Source organism: Palaemon carinicauda, chromosome 18 (assembly GCF_036898095.1).
Source record: "Palaemon carinicauda isolate YSFRI2023 chromosome 18, ASM3689809v2, whole genome shotgun sequence".
NCBI classification, from domain to species: domain Eukaryota; kingdom Metazoa; phylum Arthropoda; class Malacostraca; order Decapoda; family Palaemonidae; genus Palaemon; species Palaemon carinicauda.
In genome coordinates, this window is record NC_090742.1 from 81,557,800 (window position 1) to 81,580,820 (window position 23,021).

The following is a 23,021-nucleotide window of genomic DNA, read 5'->3' on the forward strand; positions in this document are numbered from 1 at the left end:
GTTCCGGATACTCTGGCATGGAAGGCAGACGCTCTTTTGATCTGGTCGAGTCTGGATTAACATGCATTTCCTCTGCATTCAATGATTCAAGCTGTGGTGATAATGTTCAGGGCTTCATCGAACAGACGAAAGACTGGTGACCCCCCTTTGTTCTCGGAGAGAATAATTTACAGATCTGTGGTTACTGTTGTTGGTATGGACTTACAAGACCAATCTTCTCAAAAACTGATTTCCAAGGCAGTTCACCAAAAGACCCCTACACTATCGAACCGCTTGGAGACTGTCATTGTATTCTCAAAGAAAAGCAGTTTCCGAGGTAACTCTATATTGTTTATTTATGCCTACACAAATACAAATGTTTGGTCTTTATATAGGTGAAGAAAACAGCACAAGCTGTTTTTATGGCCGTAAAAACTTTTTAACTAGGTGTCAACAACCTTACCAGTTGTTACTAGTGGTAGCAGGGGGAAACACTGCTCCCCTCTACTCTCTTGCCACGAGGTCACTTTGATTTTCAGCCATTGTAGTGAGTAGACGTTTCTCTTCTGCTCACTTTTTCACTTGCTATATTAATATTAATGTCCTTTTATTTTAGTTATATTGTGTGTGTGTATGTTAGATTGCACACGATATGCAGTATTCTAGTATACCAGGGTACTCTTGCAGTATCTTTAGGTCAGCAGTGGAGAACTACTTGCTGTTTGTGCAGAGTCCATTCCTGCACAGAGGCATCTCCATGTGTTGGAAGTGGCCTCCTCTTAGTGGGAGAGGTATTTGGGAGGCAAAATAAGTAATCTTTGTTTTCTCTGCCTCCCGGGTCATCCTCGGAGTCGGAGAAGTCCTGATTTATGCCTCCCTCCTTTGTACCTTTTCTCCTCCCTCTACCTGCTTGGCCTCCTCTGTAGGACAATTTGGTAAGAGTGATAGCCTTTGTCTAGCAACCTTCGGATAAGGATGTCCTTCCCATTTCCCCTAAAGGGGGCAAAGTTACACCCTCCCGTGGGAAATTCTCAACTCTTGACCCTCTGTGTCTCCTTGGTCATCCTTAGAACTTACAGGTTCCCCCGAAGGACATGCTTTAGAGGTGTTAGGAGTTGAGGGGCACTGGAGATAACATTGCTGTTCCTGGCGGGGTTGACTTCAGCACTTCCCCTTCCTAAGCCAACAGAAGGGAGTCCCTTGGCTGTTCTTCTTGGCCTTGTGCCCTTAGACTCCTTGTCCTCTGCAGTTCCTATCCCAACACAGAAACTTAGTAGAGTACTATTCTTGCACACACAACCCTCGGGGCAAATGTGCACACTGAGCTTGCTTAGTGAGTAAAGATTTCTGCTACCCTCGCTGCTTAGAGTGATCCAACCCTCTGAAGCCTTTGCGAACACTTCCGCAGGTGTGAGAGGTTGTCCTTGCTTGACTGGTCATCCTCTCAAGCTGCTCAGAAACGCCAGCGTGATTCATCGCCACTTCGTTCCAGTTCGAAGGAGCTCGTAGGTGATCATGTACATGATCCTTCCGTGGCCTAGTGCATTCCATCCTGCCATGCGGTATGAAACTCCCAGGTCTTCTTCATATTCACTTTGCTGTGCTCACACGTCAATTGAGGCTTCTGTAGGCTCCAGGTGAGCTTGAGAGGGTGGGCCCTGTTAGCTCTCTTAGCTCTAGCTAAAGGACCTCATTCCAAAACTGATGTGCACACACACCTGAGGGAGGGGCATGAGACATGAGTGTTGGTGAATGGCGATTTATCATGCTTACATTTGCTAATTCCCCCACCCTTTGTTTTTGGCACGGAATTCTTTGTGGTTCACGAACAGTAGGCCCTGTGTCTCTGTAGAGCGAACGAGTGTATTTTTCTGTTCGTGAACAGCTAGGTCACAATTGGTAGGCTCTGCGTTGCCAGTAGAGCAATGAGTGTGCTGCTTGGTTCGCAAACAGTACACACTGCATTGACAATAGAGTGTGGGCACTCGTAGCATGCAGTCCTTCAGTTGCACCTGGTTGATCTTTGTAGTCTGCTTGGTTGCAGGAATTCTTGACAGCTACCAAGACGACCCACTCCAGATTCGGCTGGGTATGAGTTGTGACTTGGAAGATTCCATGGTACCACAGAGGGTGAATCCGGGTCGACCTTTCTGCAGTCCTTTCCTGCAGGCGGTTGGTAAATGGACTTGCAAGGGTTCCTCCCTTAACTTTACTCCCTTCCAAAGGGGAGAGATGCAGCAATAGATTGTCTAGACTATGCTCCTAGAGCCAATAGATCAAGGCTGGAACTTCCTTGATCTCGGTTGACTGCCAGGTCCTTTGCTAATGTTGACTTAAAGACCTCTGCGAAGTAGGATTACCTTAGGGTTTCTATAGAAAGATCATCCAGTCTACTTCCTCCTTCGTTTGTTATTCAAAGGAATAACTATAACAGCCTGAATGACTTCATTTCTCCCCTGCCACTAAATTTGGCAGGGTCAGCCTTGTCTCAAGGCTTTATAAAGGAATATTGGCAGTGCAATCAGTGATCATTTTGACTGCCGATGCAGGGAATATGCAGAAAACAGAGACAGTAACTCTACAGGCCTTCTCCTGAATGGACCACTATTCTGGGACAGTCTGCAAAATGTTAGACCTGTCAGACCCTGAGATGTGTAGTGTCCAAACATCGTCCTCATTCGTAGCAAGGACTCTTAACACTGCTAACCCAGTTAACCATCCAGGTCCTGCAAAGATGTAATGCCCACTTCTCTAAATTCTAGAAACAGGTTCTGAAGAGAGGATCCTTTTAACACTAAACTTTCTTCAAGTTTCCTATATGAAAAGCCGTGGCTGTTGCGGGAAGGTGGAGGTAAACGAGCCAAGACGGGCTATTGGGCTGTGTCATCCCACCCTCCTCTAAAGAACTTTTACAGCTTAAGCCTTCTCCAATGACAAGATAGGCACAAGGAAAAGGGTGGGGGCAGAGAGCAGCTAAACATGGACAATGTCTTCGCTATAGCGGGCAATCCTCCCTGGATACTTCCAGTTGGAAGATGCCAGAATTACAGGTGAATGGTCAGTGTCCTCTATTCGGGCTACATTTTCCTGTTCTTCAACTCTGCTCCTCCCCTAATTTGTCCGCCAACGAGATCTAGGTCCTTCGTGATGGAGCAACAAATGACATTGCTCTTCGGGTAGGAGTCCAGGCTACGTTAGAAAAGGGCACTCTCCAAGAGATCCTATGTCTCCAGGCTTTACAATCAACCCCTTCTTGTAGAAAATGCGTCCAAAGGCGGGAGACCGGTCATGAACCTCTTGGCCCTGATCGAGTATGTCCCTACAAACATCCCTCAAGACTGAGACCGCAACAAGGCAGACAAACATCAGACCAGGGAACTTCATGGTCACGTTGGTTCTAAAAGAATCTTCCTTCCAGATCCTGTTCCAGTGTCAAGAAGTAGCAGTACTTGAGATTCTTCCTACACGACAAGATATACCAGTTCCAAATTCTGTGCTCGGCCTTTCAACAGCACCTCAAATATTCAAAAGGGTGTTCGCTTAATTTTGCCCCGGGGGCCCATGCCAATGGCTTTCATCTCCTTCAGTATCTAGAAGACTGGCTGATCCTGGCAGCCTCGGTGGAGAGACCCTTCTACAGAGAGTCGGACTTCTCAAGTTTTACTACAATCTGGGGTCATGGTAATCTTGTCGTTATCCCTGTAGCCCAAACCAAGTCTGGTATATCTAGGAATGTAGATAGATAATTAATTACTGTAGGATTCCCCATCCCAAAGCAAAATCGAAAGGCTCAAGGAAATAGGTCACTGTAAGCCCACCTGGTAATGTCACCTCTACCTTCGGTCACTAAAGTGGCAGCTGAAGACCTTTTGGTCTTGGAGCAGAGACCTTCTGGAAATATACATTCTGGTAGGATCAGAACAGAGGAAAGACCGAGTCGGTGGAAGCTAGACTCCAACTTTCTCATAGAGGTTCTGAATATCTTATTTTTCTCCAGATTTCAGGTTCTTCACAAATACATAAAAAAAAAGGGTGGGGGCCTCACCTGCAACAGCACATGGCCTCCGGGCTGTGGTCTGATTCCAATCAGCAGAGCCAAATACTTTCTGAAGGGGAAGCCAGCTTTTCTAGCCCTTTACAAGCTCTTTCCATGTCACTCAGTAGAACACAACCATAATGGCGTATCTCAATAAGGACGTTCGTTTCACAGCACCTCTGCCATCTAGTCATCAAGATTCTGCGATGGACAAAAGATAGAGTGAGTGAGTTGTTCAGCTGGGTTTATACCAGATCCTTGAATAGTGAACAAAGTCCTTACTTTGTGCGGTTCTCCACTGATGACCTGTTCGCGACATCTCTCAACTGAAATTACTGTACTGGTGTACTGTTAGTCACGACCAGACCTGCAGACTCCATTTTAGGACGCATCCCAGCGTTCTTTAGGAATTCTAGATGTCTGTGCATTCCCCTGTTTTGCCTCATGTTCTTGCCCTCAATCAGGAGTGAGACTACCTCCCTAGAATAGTAAAGGACCTCTTTACAAACCTTTGGGTCAAACTTTGGACCATGATTTGACCCTGAAAAGAAGTTTCCTTCTCGCCTTGGCTTTGGCCAAGAAGGTCGGCGAGTTGCATAGTCCCTTCTACTACATCACCCATTCAAGGAGATAGGGCAGGTGATGTTCAGTTCCATCCCTGATGTTGTCTTTAAGACTCAAAATCCGGCGGGTGTGGACTGTAGGTTTAGGCCTTTCCAAATTGCAAGTTTTCTGGAAGTGTTTGACAATTCGGATCAAATACTTTCAAAGCTTTGTCAGCTAGGGCAAAGTCAAAAGAGGGTAACAAAAGACCTTATCCTCCAGGGTAGGTGGGACATCGACCGAGCCTTACCCCTCCCCTCAACAGGCGGGTCAAGCGAGAGCTCGTGCCGTCAAGGGTATCAGCATGCCTAATGGCATTCAGAAAGAACTTTTTCGTGATGCATGTGTTACTAGCGAGCTTGTGAAAGCGTCTGAGAATCCAGTTGCCTGAAAGATGGAGACCTCAGAGAAGCAAACAGAAACGCCCCTATACTCGATTCAACATTGATGCTATAAAATATGATGATCCCTGCAAGGTGTAACTCAGAGGTCCCTAAATATGTTTACTCTATGTCATATGGTGGCTGCTCATCAAGTGGTCTAGCTACCTTAGCTCCCTCACAGGACAATCGGCAGTCAGTCAAGGACAGAGGTTACAGTGTTAGCCTGGGATGCTTGTTTAAGAAATGACTGGCCTTTTCTTCATCATCCCCTCTTTTGTCGATACAGCATCCTATGCCCTGCCAGCTGGTTCTCATCAACTGCAAGTGAACTCCAGGATGCTGGTTGCCTGAACACATTTTATATGCAGTTACATCCTAACCTTCTTACAATGGGGAGTTGGGCTGTCTGGGTATATAATCAAGTGTGTATACTAGCAAGATCCTTTGCAATATATGTAACAGACAAGGTCACAGATTAGTTCCCACTCGCTGTCCTTGGTTGTACAAGCTGTTAGCCCTCTGGTATTGTTAAGCTCTAGTGGCTTGTGGGTGTCTGGATGCTCATCCCACAAATTATCAAGCTAAGATGCTGCAATCCCAGGTCGAAAGTTTTTCAGTTGTGAGCGAATCTCCTAGGTAAAAAGAATGAAGGTTTGTAGGAACAAGAGACAAATTTTTAAGGAATTATTTTTCTAACTGTACAAACCCGAGTTCTTAACACATACTTGGGCTGCCATCACCTAATCCCCGAGAAGTCTCCATCTGCAATCAAAGTGACTTCATAGTGAGGAAGGGAGGACTGGGGAGCAATGGTTCCCCCTGCTACCACATTCAGATAACCGTTAAGGTTGACTATACCTTGTTGAAAGTTTTAATGGCCATAACATGAGCTTGCACTGTTATCTTCTCTTATGTAAAGAAATCAGGTTTGTATAGATAGGAAAAATAAAAATTACTTCCAAATTTTTTCCTTTAGGATCCAAAAGTTTTACCAAGGTCAGTACATAGGAGACATGAAGTTGAACTCCAACATTTGTTGAGGTTATTGCCAAATGCACAAAGTTTAATGTAGCCATTCATTTACATGCTGCTCTTAATCTGTTTAGTGTTGTCATTATTTAGGAGAGAGTGGATAATGTCATAACCTCTTTTCATTTCTTTTCTCCTTTAACTCTTTCATTTCTTTTCTCCATTAACTCTTTCATTTCTTTTCTCCTTTAACTCTTTCATTTCTTTTCTCCTTTAACTCTTCCACTTACGTAAGCATCCGGGTCTCAGGTCACCCAATAGCACAGCCTTGTGTTTTTTTTTAGTTTTTAGCAAGTCCAATTTAAACTACTGCATTTTGATGCAGCTTGAGATCACAGTGTGGAGATGCGATTGCAGCATTACTTACTTTGCATATGGAAATTATATTTTTCATAGGATTAGAGATACAAGTGTTTTAGATAATATTTAATCACAGCTATTATGCACCTTCAAAGGACAATTTTATAGGTACTGTAGTAACAGGGGGATAACTTTTGGTTTATGACCTCAAGAAGGTAATAAAAGGCACATCTTATTCTAGAATGAGACTTTAGAATTCGTTAAAATATTTTATTAGAACAACAGATGCAAAAATTAAAAACTGCATTATACCAGTTTTAGGAAGTAATATTATTAACCAGAATCTGCAGTTCCATCCAGTTCACCATAACAGAATCTAGGTTCAAATTGCATTAAGCTGCCACAAATATAATTGTGAGTTATTCATTCCTCCATAGTAACAAATATATAAAATTTGAATGGGAATACAATTGTGACTTACTTTTCTAGAGTAATAAATATGCTGTACTTTGCAAAGTAAGTTTTTACATGAGCAAATTTTTATCACCTTTAATTCATATTAATTTATATATATAAAAAATTAATTAAAGGTAATAGGTTAATATGTAAACATAAAAATAATAAAAATTTAAATTTAAATTCATAGTAAATAAGAATTCCAAAGAGCAGCTTTAAAATCATTGAAAAAAAAAAAAAAGTACAGTATACCCCTTTACTGAACAGAATTTGTTTGTAGAACATATAAGATATTCTACAAATATCATTCATCAGTGACAAATCATGAATTAAATTTTAAATTTAATATCTAGTCCATGTGTAAATAAATAAAACAAGACAATACCCTATAGATGAAACAAGTACTGTATTCAAACATAACACAGTATATTATGTTTTAAATAAATTATATTTTATAAGTGCAGTGAAATAAAAAATAGTAACATCGGTTTACATGGGAAAAAAATAGAAATAGATTCTTTGTGGTACTGCTTACAAATCTTTTCGCACAAAGTGTAGTAAACCATTGCTACTCATCAGTTCATGAAAACCCTTATAATCTAAAGTGCAATTTTGTCAACGGTGAACAATTAAAGAATTTTCTTCTCATAACCCACTAATCAACTGAAGAATTAAGACAATCTTAATTCACTATAGACATCATATATTTTCAGCACTGAAAACTCTTGGCACAAATCTCCAAAAGAAATTACCCATAGCTAAAGTTTCCAGAAAGAATTTTCAACCAAACAATCTAATTTTTACTCAATATATGAGATAGATAAATTGACTTGACATAATTCAAAGGCATAAACATTAAGTACAGTAATAGTTAAATCAACTTAACCTAAAGCATAAACATTAGGCCCCTTAAATTACAGTACAGTACTTTATAATTAGTAAACAGGGGGCAACTCATATATAACAGTGTATACCTAGAGTTGAAATTTGATTGCAGTTTCCATTACTATACAGTACTGTACAGTAAGTTTACCTTTGTTACCTCAGTGATAAGTACTAGAAGTAAGTGCAATCAAGTACTGCTGGAATGGATTAGTATGAGACTTTAAAATCCACCAAAGCCTATTTGGTGGAAGTTTGGGAATTGGATTGGATTGAAGCCATTAGGGAATGGGAAATTTCTCTGGTTGAAAATGGCTTGATGTTGTCGGAAAATTTCTTCTTGAAGTTGTTGATGTTGTCTTTGAATTTGTTCTTGTATTTTCTGCTGTTGACCCTGAATCTGTGAAGAGACCTTTGTAACTTTAACAGGATAGTATTTTAAATCGTCACGAGATCAAAAGAATGAAATAACTAAACTTTTAAAGTAACAAATTGAAAACACTTCACTGCTTGATCCAACCAATTCCAAGACTTGATAGTTAATTTAGGTGAGGCCTATTTAAAAGACAAAGGCAAGCATATTTTAAAGACAGGTTGACAAGAATTGAGTACCTGCAGAAGTAGTTAAGCCCTCAACCAAAATAATTCCATTTAGAACAACCATTTTCTTGTTTTTCCATCAGAAAAGAAGCTTCAGTCCTTCCTTCTGTTTTTGGAGAAATTCAAGCAGATAAAAGCATTGTTGGTTCAATGTGAATTTCATTACGAGGAAATCTTAGCATCTCTGGATTAGTTAGTTTTGTGGGCTGCTTGAAAATGAGGAATTTCCCAATTTATAATCATAAACAAGGGAACAAAATATCCAATTTGGGCACAACTTGCACTTTAGTGATGCAGAACCAATTACAATACACCAGGTGAAATGACTGGACTATCCTCACCGTTATGCTTAGGGTGTCATTGTAAGTAAGGTTTCTGGACATATCTTATGGCAATGGAGAATACGTATAAGAAATATCTTGTCAAAATTCCTCTTGCTTTCATAATTACAGGGTAATTAAACCATAAACATTGTTCCTTAAAGGAAAATGCTGTATTTCTTCTGCTATAAATTTTGATAATTATTACATTTTAATGTAAAAAACTGAACAATGGAATCTGTATAACTTCCACGAGTCGCAGACGATTTATTATTGTACACGGTACCCTTCGCCCTTCAGTCCTACCACAAAACCTCAGAGTGTACATGCCTGAGTTTGACCTATAACATTCACTCATTTTCACATTTGCATTTCTCGTTTTCGGCAAGAATTTTGTCATTTCAAAGAGGAAAAGACAATTTCAACATCTTGCTAACATAAGAAAGAAAATTCACTTAATTATTAAGAGTTCAGAAGAGGGTAATAACAGTAGTAGTAGTAGTAGTAGTAGTAGTAGTAGTAGTAGTAGTAGTAGTAGTAGTAGTAGTAGTAGCAGGAGAGAGAGAGAGAAAAGAAACGGCCTTGCCTGACAAAAGGATCTTCGTTTATGAGTAAATCATGATGAGTAACTTTGTTTTCATTTACCAATATCTAAAAAGGAACATAAAATTCATAATAATCATGACTTTTTATTACTGTCTTTGTAAAAATACAAAGAAAAACTTTGAATGCCCATATCTCTAAACTATTTGACCTTCAAATTCAATAGTCTCCTTTAGTTTTAAAGATAGCATTGAAATTTGGTATATAACTTAGAAATACATTATAAAACAATGAAATGAAGCCCTTTTACCAGTTTTTGTTTCATATTTTTTTCCCTGATCTTTAGGATTTATTTTTTCAATATTAAACTTAGCCGGTGATTATATAGGCTGCAGCTCTGCTGCCCGACAGAAAAACTCTACATTCAAAATACGCCAGCGATCGCTATGCAGGTAGGGGGTGTACATCAACAGCGCCATCTGTCGAGCAGGTACTCAGTACTCAATGTAAACACAGAATCAATTTTCTCTCTGTCGTGCCACCGGCAAGACCTACTAAATTCGCTATTGCTTACTGGATTGGTTTTCACATATTTTGGTGAAGTACACATTTCTAGTTTTGAGCTTTCGCTATGCAGGTGTTTTATCTTCATCTCAAAACTTGAACTCGTTTTGGATAGATTTAATTATGGTGACAAGGAGAGTATGGACTCTCTTTCACTTTTAAATGGCCGACCCTTCCCTTAGACGGAAGTGTGTTTAGGTTTTTAGTAATTTTGCTTAACACGTTATAGATCTATATATTTTATATCTCTCCGCCTTTATTAGGCCTCTTCGATTAACTTTCCATTTATTATAAACATATAAAAATAAATTTTTATGTTTTGTTTATATGCGACCTTTCCTGATAGTAGGCGGTCCTAACTTGGAACCGAAGTTAATCAACGTTGAGCCCGTTATATCGTATTTAGCCTTTAAAGAATTTAAAACTTTTTAAATTTAATGTTTTATGAAAGAATTTCTTTGATAGTCTTCGTACTGTTTTCAAAGATGAACTAACGTTTAGTTTTTTAGACTACGCAGTTGTTGACGTTCAGGACGTTCAACATGCGCTCTATCGTTACGATAGAGAGAGAGTGTATCACGGTTTCACTTTGCAGTAAGAGTAAATCGATTCTGACGTTTTGTTCATTCTTTCTTAGCTTAAATGTTTTAAATTCTAAATTAAAGGAACTTTTTATTTGGAAAACCTTTCAGTTTTTTTTTCCTTTAGTCAAATAACATGTTTTTTTTTGACGATATATAATTGGGTTTTTCCTTTAGTCAAATAACATGTTTTTTTTTGACGATATATAATTGGGCTCTTTCTCTTAGGTGCGAAATCAAGAGAGAAAGAGAGAGAGAGATAGAGACGGAGGGAGAGAGAGGAGAGAAAATGTTCCGTTCAAGCGGGTAACGTTGTTCTCGTGTTACTCTCGTCCCTAGTCTCTGTAGGGGAGGAAGGTAAAACGTTTCTAGGGTTTTATTCTTGTCCCCAGGCTTTGTGCGGTGAGAGATTGTAAACGTAGTTTATAATAACTAGTGTTTAGTCTCTTTCCCAGCCACTGAATTTTTTATCTTTATATATGTTTTCTGTTTTTTGCTAGTATTAATGAGCTGCATTATACGACTGATTTCGCAATTACTACCTTTTAATGAAGGGTAGAATTGCGTGTTTCAGGTAGAAATCAGTAAAAGTTTCGATTTCAGTGAAATAAGTGCAAAACAGAAAATCGATAAAGTGATATGCGCAAAGTGTTACAGTGTTGCGTCCGAGGGTTCGTCTGTTCGTGCCTGTCGTTCACCTAGTCCAGGACCTCTTGCAAGCTCCCAAGCCCAGGGGAGAAGTAATGTCGAACGACTTATGGGTTCGAGAGGCCTTGATCAACGAACAGACGTTTTTTCCCTCCGTGGTTTCGGGCGTATCTACCCAAGATCGCCCCACCCACACAAAGACGAGAGAGCCCATTTATTTCTCGTCTGCGGAAGAGGTTTCTCGTAAGAAACCATGGACCAAGGTCTCGCGGCTTATTAAGCGCAAGTCGGTCCCTTCCGCGCAAGTCCAACGGCCCAGTTGTAGCCACTGGGTCAGTTCGGACTCGCTGCAGTCTTCCGACGACTGCTCACCTCCTAAGAGAGGCAAAGCGGTACCGCATCAGGCAGTCACACCGTCTGTTGCCGCACCTGCTCTTGTAGACCCTAAGTGGTCTTTGCTGCAGACCATGCAGTCTCAGTTAACGTCATTGATGCAGGACTTTCGTGCGGAGAAGGTTGACACCAACCTGTAGCCTACAACCAACCACGGTTGTGCGTCCTGTGGACGCTGAGGTGACCTTCTGCCGCACTCCAGCTGAGAGAGTCCCGCCACCCATGCGTTCCAGTGTACCCTGCCAGCCGCATGTTGACGTTCAGCGACGCACGGAACCTTCCGTTGACGTTCGCGAGGTACAACAACAGTCTAAGTTGTTTTGTTTTGACGCGGTGCGTCAACCTCCGCATTCTAGAGTTGTTTTGACTGCTCAGTCTAGACAGTCAAAGCAGTCTCGAGTGGACACTGTACGTCCTCACGCACCTGTTGTGGTTGACAGTTCAGTTGTTGACAGTTCACAGACTGTCAAGCAGTTACATGACGTTGCCTTCTGGTCTGCTACTAATGCTCCAGTGAGAGACTCGCTGAGGTAACCTAGCTTTTATCGGACAAGGTTCCTGTAGATGAGGAAGTTGCTGTTCTCCCTCCTACTGATATTCCCTTGAGGACTCTGTCAGATGGAGAGGAGCCTTAAGCTGCTTAGCCTCCTATGGACTTTAATTAAATCATGATGATTTTTTTTAAGGATCTTCGTCCGGATCTTGTAACTGCTGCTCCTCGTTCGCCTAAATGTCAGAACTTACACTAGGCCTAGCTACTTCGAAGCCGTTGTTTTTAAGCTAGTGCTCTCTCGCTCTCCTAGAGACCGTTACGTTGGCTAGGCGACTGGTTTTTGCACCAGGAGGAGTTTTTAGGGATACAGCCTTTGATTTCCCTTCTTTTAAACTGGCTTATAGAGCGAGAGTCTGATATGACACGAGAGAAGTTCTCGGCTTGGGAGTTCATGCCTCTGCCCAGATAGACTTCTCAATTCTGGTAGACTCGCCCTGGCGCCTAGTCAGGAGACGCTCCAAGTTGTTTACAGGTCAACTTCTCAGCTTTTGTCAAGCCTTTGAAGTTTTGCTGTACTATTATGTCACACATAACAAGGCTTTCAGGGATGGTAAATGGTTCCGCCTCAGTCGCTAACCCCGTCTGTTGCCACACCTGCTCCCGTAGACCCTAAATGGGCTTTGCTGCAAGCCATGCAGTCCAAGCTTGCGTCCTTGATAGAGGACTTAAATGCGGAGAAGAACCTTCTGGCCAACAACCTTCCAACCGGTCGGTTGTGCGCCCTGTTGATGCTGAGGTAACCTACTCGCGTCTGCCAGTTGAGGTGGTTCCTCCTTCTGGCCAACAACCTTCCAACCGGTCGGTTGTGCGCCCTGTTGACGCTGAGGTAACCTACTCGCGTCTGCCAGTTGAGGTGGTTCCTCCACCGATGCGACCCAGTGTGGGTTGCCAGTCGCACGTTGACGTTAAGCGACGCTCGGAGGTGGTTGTTGACGTTCAGGACGTTCAACAACCAGCAGAGGTGACTTGTTGTGACGCAGTGCGTCAACCTCAGCAACCCGGTAGGGTGTTGACTGCACAACCCAGACGGTCTAGACAGTTTCGGGTTGACGCTGTACTTCCTCGCGCACCCATGGTTGTTGACAGTTCACAGACTGTGCAGCAGTTCCATGATATTGCGTCCGGCTCCGTCACGCATCCACCAGTGCGACCGGATTCAGCGAGTCAGACGTTGCCCACTCCGTTGCCGTTTCCTCATCAGTTTCGGATGAGGAACCCTCTGATGAGGACGTTGCTGAACAAGACGATCAGCCCCCAGCCCTACTATCCATTCAGAAGATGCTGAAGAAGGAACGCTGCTCAGTCAGGCTGTGGATGAGTCTGGTAGGGACACTGTCATCCGTGGATCAATTTGTGTCACTAGGAAGACTACACCTCCGTCCTCTTCTATACCATCTAGCTTTTCACTGGAAAAAGGACAAGATGCTAGAAGCGGTCTCGATCCCGGTTTCCGGAAAGATAAAGTCTTGTCTGACTTGGTGAAAGGACTATATCAACCTTAGAGAGGGTCTTCCCCTGACTGTTCAGACTCCCAACCACGTTCTCTTCTCGGACGCATCGGACGTAGGCTGGGGTGCGACATTAGACGGTCGGGAATGCTCGGGATTATGGAACTCGAGTCAAAGGACAATGCATTTCAACTGCAAGAAGCTACTGGCAGTACGTCTGACCTGGAAAAGCTTCAGGTCTCTCCTTCAAGGCAAAGTGGTGGAGGTGAACTCGGACAACACCACGGCTTTGGCGTACATCTCCAAGCAAGGAGGGACCTACTCTCCGACGTTGTACGAGATCGCAAGGGACCTCCTCACCTGGTCAAAAGGTCTAGACATATCACTAGTAACGAGGTTCATCCAAGGCAACTTGAATGTCATGGCAGATTGTCTCAGTCGGAAGGGACAAATAATTCCAACAGAATGGACCCTCCACAAGGATGTATGCAAGAGACTTTGGGCCACCTGGGGCCAGCCAACCATAAGATCTCTTCGCAACCTCGATGACCAAGAGGCTCCCAATATTTTGCTCACCAATCCCGGACCCAGCAGCAGTTCATATAGATGCCTTTCTACTAGATTGGTCACACCTAGATCTATATGCATTCCCTCCGTTCAAGATTGTCAACAAGGTACTGCAGAAGTTCGCCTCTCACGAAGGGACAAGGTTGACGCTAGTTGCTTCCCTCTGGCCCGCGAGAGAATGGTTCACCGAGGTACATCGATGGCTAGTAGACGTTCCCAGAACACTTCCCCTAAGGGTGGACATTCTACGTCAGCCACGCGTAAAGAAGGTACACCAAGGCCTCCACGCTCTTCGTCTGACTGCCTTCAGACTATCGGAAGACTCTCGAGAGCTAGAGGCTTTTCGAAGGAGGCAGCCAGAGCGATTGCTAGAGCAAGGAGAACATCCACCCTTAGAGTCTACCAATCGAAGTGGGAAATCTTCCGAAACTGGTGCAAGTCAGTATCCGTATCCTCGACCAGTACCTCTGTAACTCAAATAGCTGACTTCCTCTTATATCTGAGGAAAGAACGATCTCTTTCAGCTCCCACTATCAAGGGTTACAGAAGCATGTTGGCATCAGTCTTCCGTCACAGAGGCTTAGATCTTTCCAACAATAAAGATCTACAGGACCTCCTTAAGTCTTTTGAGACCACGAAGGAGCGTCGTTTGGTTACACCTGGTTGGAATTTAGACGTGGTACTAAGATTCCTTATGTCAGACAGGTTCGAACCGCTACAATCAGCCTCCCTGAAAGATCTCACCTTAAAGACTTTTCCTGGTATGCTTAGCCACAGCTAAAAGAGTCAGTTGAGATTCATGCCTTCAGCAAGAACATCGGATTCTCATCCGAAACGGCTACATGTTCTACAACTTGGCTTTCTAGCCAAAAACGAGCTGCCTTCTCGGCCTTGGCCAATATCGTTCGATATTCCAAACTTATCGTATGGTTGGAAATGAACTAGAAAGAGTCTTATGTCCTGTAAGAGCTCTTAAGTTCTATTTAAAACGAACTAAACCTTTACGAGGCCCGTCTGAAGCTTTATGGTGTTCAGTTAAGAAACCATCTTTGCCTATGTCAAAGAATGCTTTATCCTATTTTATCAGACTGTTAATACGAGAAGCTCATTCCCATCTGAATGAGGAAGACCAAGCTTTGCTGAAGGTAAGGGAAGGTAAGGACACACGAAGTTAGAGCTGTCGCAACTTCCGTGGCCTTTAAACAAAATAGATCTCTGCAAAGTATAATCGACGCAACCTATTGAAAAAGCAAGTCAGTGTTCGCGTCTTTTTATCTTAAGAATGTCCAGTCTCTTTACGAGAACTGCTACACTCTGGGACCATTCGTAGCAACGAGTGCAGTAGTGGGTGAGGGCTCAACCACTACAATTCCCTAATTCCATAACCTTTTTAATCTTTCTCTTGAAATGTTTTATTATTGTTTTTGGGTTGTCCGGAAGGCTAAGAAGCCTTTCACATCCTACTTGATTTGGCGGGTGGTCAAAGTCATTTCTTGAGAAGCGCCTAGATTAGAGGTTTTGATGAGGTCCTGTTGTATGGGTTGCAACCCTTGATAATTCAGATCCTAGGGGTCGCTCAGCATCCTAAGAGGATCGCGAGGCTCCGTAAGGAAGACGTACTTAAAAAGGCAGAGTAATTGTTCAAGTCGACTTCCTTACCAGGTACTTATTTATTTTATGTTTGTTATTTTGAATAACTGCTAAAATGAAATACAAAATACTTAGCTCATAATAATGTAAACAAGTAATGCTGGTCTCTACCCACCCCCCTGGGTGTGAATCAGCTTATATAATCACCGGCTAAGTTTAATATTGAAAAATGTTATTTTTATTAATAAAATAAATTTTTGAATATACTTACCCGGTGATTATATATTAAAGGACCCTCCCTTCCTCCCCAATAGAGACCCAGTGGACCGAGGAGAAAATTGGTTCTGTGTTTACATTGAGTACTGAGTACCTGCTCGACAGATGGCGCTGTTGATGTACACCCCCTACCTGCATAGCGATCGCTGGCGTATTTTGAACGTAGAGTTTTTCTGTCGGGCAGCAGAGCTGCAGCCTATATAATCACCGGGTAAGTATATTCAAAAATTTATTTTATTAATAAAAATAACATTTTTTACCATAATGAAAAAATTCGTATTGGGCAAAATTATTACTTTTAGAAAAGAAAACTTTATACCAGAGGTCTATATCAAGTCTTTTTGGGCTCAAGCCATGGCGTCCTGATGGAAGGTTCCTTTTTGGTAGCTTCCTTGGGTATAAGACTACTAAGATATTCCCAGAGAATTTAACCACAGGTTATCACAGAATTCTAACTTCTGGAGCGAGTATCTCAAAGGTTTCCCTTTAAGACATCGTATATCAACAGGGGACGCATGTCTGAACGCGCCACATAGCTATCTTCACCCCGAACAGAGTTAATGCTTCGGTGTGTAAGGGTTGAGAATAGCTGGGAGCCGCTCCACAGCCAATCTCACTCGTGGCTACTACTGATACTCGAGACGTAAACAAACGGGCGCCATTGCTCAAATGACGTCACGCCCGTCTTCATCCTTTGTTTAGTAGCTGCCCTACTTAGACGGATTTTCCCTGTGTTACCTTTATCGTTTTGCATCTACGTTATGTCGTTACCTTCAGCCTCGCCTTCTTCTGGAAAGTTGAGTACAAGGTTCCAGTATTGTTTAATTAAGCTCTGACCGTAAAGTAAATATTACTTTCCGAGATAATTGCTGTTTTGTGGCAGAGCTGTGCCTCTACCGGACCCGCCATTTTATGGCGTCGTTGTTGTTATGCATGCCTTATTTAGTTAGCCACAACAACGCTTCCGGCCTTATTTACTAATCGAATACATTAGTTTATTTAGTCTTCATAGCTAGGAACTTTTATATCGTGTTTCGACGCTTTTTATCGGTCATCGATTGACCTCATACCAGTCGGCTACTATAGCCCCCAGGCCAGAGAGCCTACATACAAGTGTTCATGCATGATTTATTAGTGATCCTAGGCTAAGTTATGAAGATAGTGGCATTATTTTACAATACTTTTGACCGTGATGCAAATGTTTTTCGCCTTCAGGGACCATATAGGGGATAGGTTAGTCAGTGACTCTTTCTAACCTAACCTACTTGTAGGACCCCTATATGCTTCCTTCATCCCCTGCCTTGGCATTCCCTCTAATTAGCCTTGATTCCTTTTCTGAGTAAAGGGATCAGATGTCTAATAGAGTATATATCGCCTCTCTGTTCTCCCTAAGGGAATGAACCTCCCTTAGGGTTGCGTCCGAGAGTGAGGTTAGGCTAGCCCTACCTCTATGGCTAGGATTGTCTATGACTTTCCTGCGATAGCGATATGTCTTCTTCCTTTCCTAGTTCAGGACTTTTAGCCCTGCTCTAGGTTGGGTTAGGAAGGTTTCTCTGTTCCATGCTGAAACTGTACTCATGCACCGTTTTAGCCGATCTGCCTTATCTTAGGTTAGGGAGTGTCCTCCCTTTCCCTAGTGGCCGCTCTGGTACAGAAACCCTTCCTTGGAAGACTTCTCTCTTCTCCCTTCCCCACCTATCTCTTGTATAGCCTAGCCTATGCTTAGGTTAGTCTATACCCATCTGTCCCCTGTCCTACAACTCCTCCTTAGGGTGGAGTAGTAGGGCTACCCGAGCTTCCATGTGCAGTCCGCTCTGGTACATATACCTTCATAGTGTCCTATGGGGTTAGTTGCTAGAATGGTTCTACATATGGGAGTCTCCCCCCTCTTTGGGTGTCCCCTAGCCCTCCCTTGGGCTACCTTGCTCCCGGTCCTCAGTGACCCCTGCTCCTGGATGTTAGAGCCTGCCTCTATCATGGGTACACCCTCTCAGGGGAGGGGGGGATGTCCGGAGTCCATGACGGAACTTCCTGCATTCCTTCCCTCCCCCCTGTCTCTCTCCCTATCCGGGTGCCGGTCTCTTGCCGCCTCTACTGTCGGCAATACCTGCCTCCTACCTTGGTGACTCTCCCTAACCTTGCCGCCAGCCCCCCATGTGCCGGGGGACTGCCGACTGCCGCCGGCTACTACCGGTGGCTCTCCTTTCTCCTAGCTTGTCGTCCGCTCGCCGGTCGGCCGCCGGAGTGCCGGCATCTACTGCCGGCAATCCGGTTCCGCTTTAACCATCCTTATCCCAGTCACCAATCCGGCATCCTCCGACTGCCGGAGCCGCCGCTCCCCTGCCGGCGTGCCGCCGTTGTACCGGCGGCCGCCAACCTGGTATATGATTGACTTTAAACATTGTCTGTCCTAATGCCAGAAACTCTGCTGGAGCGAACTCCGGCATGCCGGCGGCTTGCCGGAAACCCCCGGAGGCGTCAAGAATACTTGCACCCCCTTCTTCTAGCTATCATATGACAATGATAGCCCTATACCGCAAACAGATAGGCTGTTTCTACTATTAAGATCAGTACCTTGGTACTGTTCTGTTAGTGATCATGCTGTCTCTTTGCATTCTTCTAAATTCCAGCATGCTGCGTGCATCTTAGCACGGCTGGTTGCCGGAAGCAGTTACCTTAAAAGGAGGCCTTCTAGCCCCTAGCTTGGGACCGAATGATCTCGGTCCCAATCTTACCCTTGGGTTTTTTCCACGGAATTCCATTACCCTATGGAACTCTAAGGAACTCTATCCGGTGCCTTCGGTCGCTCGGATTATCCAAGGACCAAGCTTACGGTAACCAGCCGGGCGAGATGCATGGAGTATGTTCTCCTTTACTATTTCAATCTCTATGCATCACACCCTTCTTTAAGTTAAAATTAATAATTAATATTAACTTAGTTTAAGAGCCATTCTTATGACTCCCCCATACTCATTTTCTCTTTCTTCCACAGGAGGAGCAGATGAAGTGTGATTTCGCCTTCTGCGCTGTGAAACGCCCGCAGTTTTACGGGCATACGGCTTGCAGGACTCACGCCCCTTGTGCAGACAAGAAAGGGGATCTGAAGTTTTGGAATCCACTGAACTGTACGGTCTGTCAGGCTCACCTAGTTGAAGCCTTCCATAACCCTCCCTCAGCGGAGGTCAGAGACATTTCTCGTGAAAAGCTACGCAAGTGGGTGCGTGGCTTCCAGAAAAATGCCACCGGACCTTACCTGGCCACCGAAGAATTGAGGTCACTTTTGTTCCCTAAGGCCTCCCCTGATTCAGTGATACCCAAAGACGTGATCCCCACTGTCCAAATTACAGTGGAACCTGATGTAGTCATGGCTCAGTCCATGCACGAGTGCCGTTTGGATTCCGAAGATGACGAACAGATATCGGATGTCTCGGAAGACACGGAGAAAACGCTTATGGCTCAAGGAGCCGAAGATGAAGAAGACAAGGTGGAATACGCCGAGTCGGAGCAAGAGGTTGCTCCTCCTTCCATCCCCGCTCCTACTCCTACACCGTCGGAAATGTCTATTCCGTCTACCTCCTCGACCCCGGATCCTTCTTCTTCTACTCAAGAAATGATCCGACTGATTAGAGCCGTCATGGACGACAGGTTGAAGGAGAACCAGGAGTTCATCAGGTCCATGATGGGATCCAGAGAACCGAAGAGGATTTCGGTTAAGGATCTCCCCGCTTGCTCACATGCCAACCCGTGGAGGTATGCTGAGCATATGGTTATTGCGACCGGCAGGATCTTCGTCAGTGATAAGATCGGCACGGTCCCTTTGGAAGACGTGGAGTTCTTCCCAAACTTTGAGGCCTACCCGGACTGTTACGTCCGTCTTCGTTCCGAACCTGCCTCGAAGGAAGAGACCGAACCTAAGGAAGAGATAGTGTTCGATCTCGCAAAGGCCCAGGCTATGCTAGCCGCCGCATTCAAGAGTAGAGGCTTTACCTGCTCTAAGCTTCCGGCCCTGAGCAAGAAGCACCCTACTTATGTCGCACCTGAAAGTGCGGTTCTTCCATTCTTGGAAAAGGCCTTAGCTGCATGCCTTAAAGCTGCGGATGAAGGGAAAGCCTGCCCTGCATTGGAGGAGTGCAGACCCTTCTCCATAGTTACTCCCCCTGACGCTCGACACTGGAAAGATGTCCAACATACTTTCGTCGTGGGAAGGCTCGATCCTGACGTCGCCGGACGTCAGTTTAATGAAGACCTCCCTAAGCTCAACGATCACCTCCTTCGTCGGGAACAAGATACGAAGGAGAGGCTTGCAGCATCCCTATCTCATCAAGTCCAACTCGAAGTTATGGCCTGTGACACCAGAGTACCAGACCACTACATGGTACTCTCCAAATCCCACTTGATGACTGTAATGAAGGACTTGTACCACTTCATAAAGGCTCGAAGAGCCTGTCGTGAATTCGTGTTTGCAGGTGCCACCGTGAAACACGAACCCCGGAGGCTGATTTCCTCCAACATCTGGGGAAAACACCTCTTTCCTTCTGACCTTGTGAAGGAAATCACCGACAGAGCCGCCACGGAGAATAGGAACCTTCTCCACAAGTGGGGCATGTCCAGGAAAAGGAAACCCTCTCAGGACGACGGACCTCAACCTAAGAGGAAATCCCAAAAACAGAAACCCCAGCAACGTCAACAAAGACGTCAGTTTCCGGGACCAGCTACCTCCCAAGTGGTTGCCCAACCACAGCAGACCTTTCAATTGGTCCCCCAACCGGTGTTGTCACAGTCACCGGTCTTCACCCCTGCTTTCGAGCAACAGTCAACTACCTTTCGTGCCAAAGGTAGAGGCTCATACAGGGGTGCAAGCAAAGACGCCTCTCGCCGTCCCTCCAGAGGCAGAGGAGGAAAGGGAGCTAGCGGCCGAGGCAGCAAGCCCTCGGGACACCAGAAGCAATGAAGTGCTTCCGGTGGGAGGAAGACTCCGCCAATTCCAGGATCGTTGGACCTTCGATCCCTGGGCACACAGCATCGTCAAGAAGGGTCTAGGCTGGAGTTGGACTCAACCACCCCCAATCTTCCAGCAATTCTTCCAACAATCAACCCCCCTTCTGGAAGAATATGTCCTAGATCTCTTGAACAAGAAGGTGATAAGGAAGGTAAAGTCCACCAGGTTCCAAGGGAGACTGTTTTGTGTCCCCAAGAAAGACTCAGACAAACTCAGAGTCATTCTGGACTTATCCCCCCTCAACAAGTTCATAGCGAACGACAAGTTCAAGATGCTGACGCTTCAACAAATAAGGACCCTTCTGCCTCGAGGTTCCTACACGGTCTCCATAGACCTGGCGGATGCCTACTGGCACATTCCAATGAACCATCACGCTTCCTCCTACCTAGGATTTCGACTCCAAAGGAAAAGCTACGCCTTCCGGGCCATGCCCTTCGGCCTCAACGTGGCCCCTCGGATCTTCACAAAACTGGCGGATGCCATAGTACAACAACTCCGCCTACGAAACGTCCAGGTGATGGCCTACCTCGACGACTGGCTAGTCTGGGCTCCATCGCCCGAAGATTGTGCAAAATCTTGCAACGAAGTCACCCAGTACCTAGAACACCTGGGATTCAAGATCAACGAGAAAAAATCTCGCCTCTCTCCAGCTCAGAAGTTCCAGTGGTTGGGAATCCACTGGAACCTTCAGTCACACCGCCTTTCCATCCCCCAGAAGAAAAGGAAGGAAATAGCAGGGTCTGTCAAGCGACTGCTGAAATCCAAACGCATTTCAAGACGCCAGCAGGAACGAGTTCTAGGCTCTCTACAGTTCGCCTCAGTGACAAACCCAGTGCTTCGCGCACAGCTAAAGGATGCCGCGGGAGTCTGGAGACGTTCGGCATCCATCGCTCGAAGAGACCTCAAGAGACGGCTTCCAAACAGACTGCGACTTCTCCTAAAGCCGTGGTCAGAAGAAAAGGCCCTGAAAAGGTCCATTCCTCTCCAACACCCTCCTCCATCACTCAACATCCACACGGATGCTTCGCTGGAGGGTTGGGGAGGTCACTCCCACCAAAAACAGGCTCAAGGCACCTGGTCTCCCCTGTTCAAGACGTTCCACATAAACATCTTGGAGGCCATGGCGGTCCTTCTAACCCTGAAGAAGTTATCCCCGCCGCCCTCGATCCACATCCGTCTAACCCTAGACAACTCGGTGGTAGTTCGTTGTCTCAATCGCCAAGGCTCAAGATCGCCCCAGATAAATCAGGTGCTTCTCCCAATCTTCCGTCTGGCAGAGAAGAAGAAGTGGCACCTGTCTGCAGTTCACCTACAAGGATTCCGCAACGTGACAGCGGATGCTCTATCTCGGACAAACCCGATAGAGTCGGAATGGTCTCTAGACGCAAGATCGTTCTCCTTCATCTCTCACCAAGTCCCAGAACTTCAGATAGATCTCTTTGCAACGAGCGACAACAATCAACTTCCTCGGTATGTGGCCCCGTACGAGGACCCCAAAGCAGAAGCAGTGGATGCCATGTCACTGGACTGGAACAGATGGTCCAAGATCTACCTGTTCCCCCCCACCAACCTTCTGTTGAAAGTCCTCTCCAAACTGAGAACCTTCAAAGGGACAGCGGCCCTAGTGGCTCCCAAGTGGCCTTGGAGCAACTGGTACCCCCTGGTCCTGGAGCTGCAGCCCAAGCTGATCCCTCTCCCGGGCCCAGTTCTCTCTCAACAAGTACAGAAGTCGACTGTCTTCGCTTCATCATCGAAAATCAAGGACCTTCATCTCATGATTTTCTCTCCCTAGCCGCAAAGAAGAGGTTTGGGATCTCGAAGAAAAGTCTGGACTTCCTAGAGGAATACAAGACCGAATCCACAAGACGGCAATATGAATCATCCTGGAGGAAATGGGTCTCCTTTGTCAAGACAAAAAATCCTAAAGAAATCACGATTGATTTCTGCATGTCCTTCTTTATTCACCTTCATGGACAGGGATTAGCAGCCAATACGATATCAACCTGCAAATCGGCCTTGACTAGACCAATTCTATATGCTTTCCAAATTGATCTGTCCAGCGACATCTTCAACAAACTACCGAAAGCATGTGCTCGCCTACGCCCAGCACCCCCACCGAAACCGATCCTGGTCACTAGACAAGGTACTCCATTTCGCCTCCAACTTGGACAATGATTCATGCCCTCTCAAGGATCTGACTCAGAAAGTTATATTTCTCTTTGCTCTCGCTTCAGGAGCTCGAGTCAGCGAAATAGTGGCATTATCAAGAGA

General features: G+C 44.9%; 1 protein-coding gene across 2 annotated transcripts in view; it reads right to left on the minus strand.

The window, feature by feature from the left end:
• Positions 1–6,443: 6,443 nt before the first annotated feature.
• LOC137657913 (uncharacterized) overlaps positions 6,444–23,021 on the minus strand; it is a 110,781-nt gene continuing 94,203 nt past the window's right edge. Inside the window, exon 4 of one of the 2 annotated variants that reach the window (XM_068392570.1) lies at positions 6,444–8,080. In XM_068392570.1, coding sequence (XP_068248671.1) covers positions 7,892–8,080 — 189 coding nt within the window. In that variant the 3' untranslated portion in view covers positions 6,444–7,891. The remainder of the gene's footprint in view (positions 8,081–23,021) is intronic. The other variant, XM_068392571.1, reaches the window with a different exon arrangement.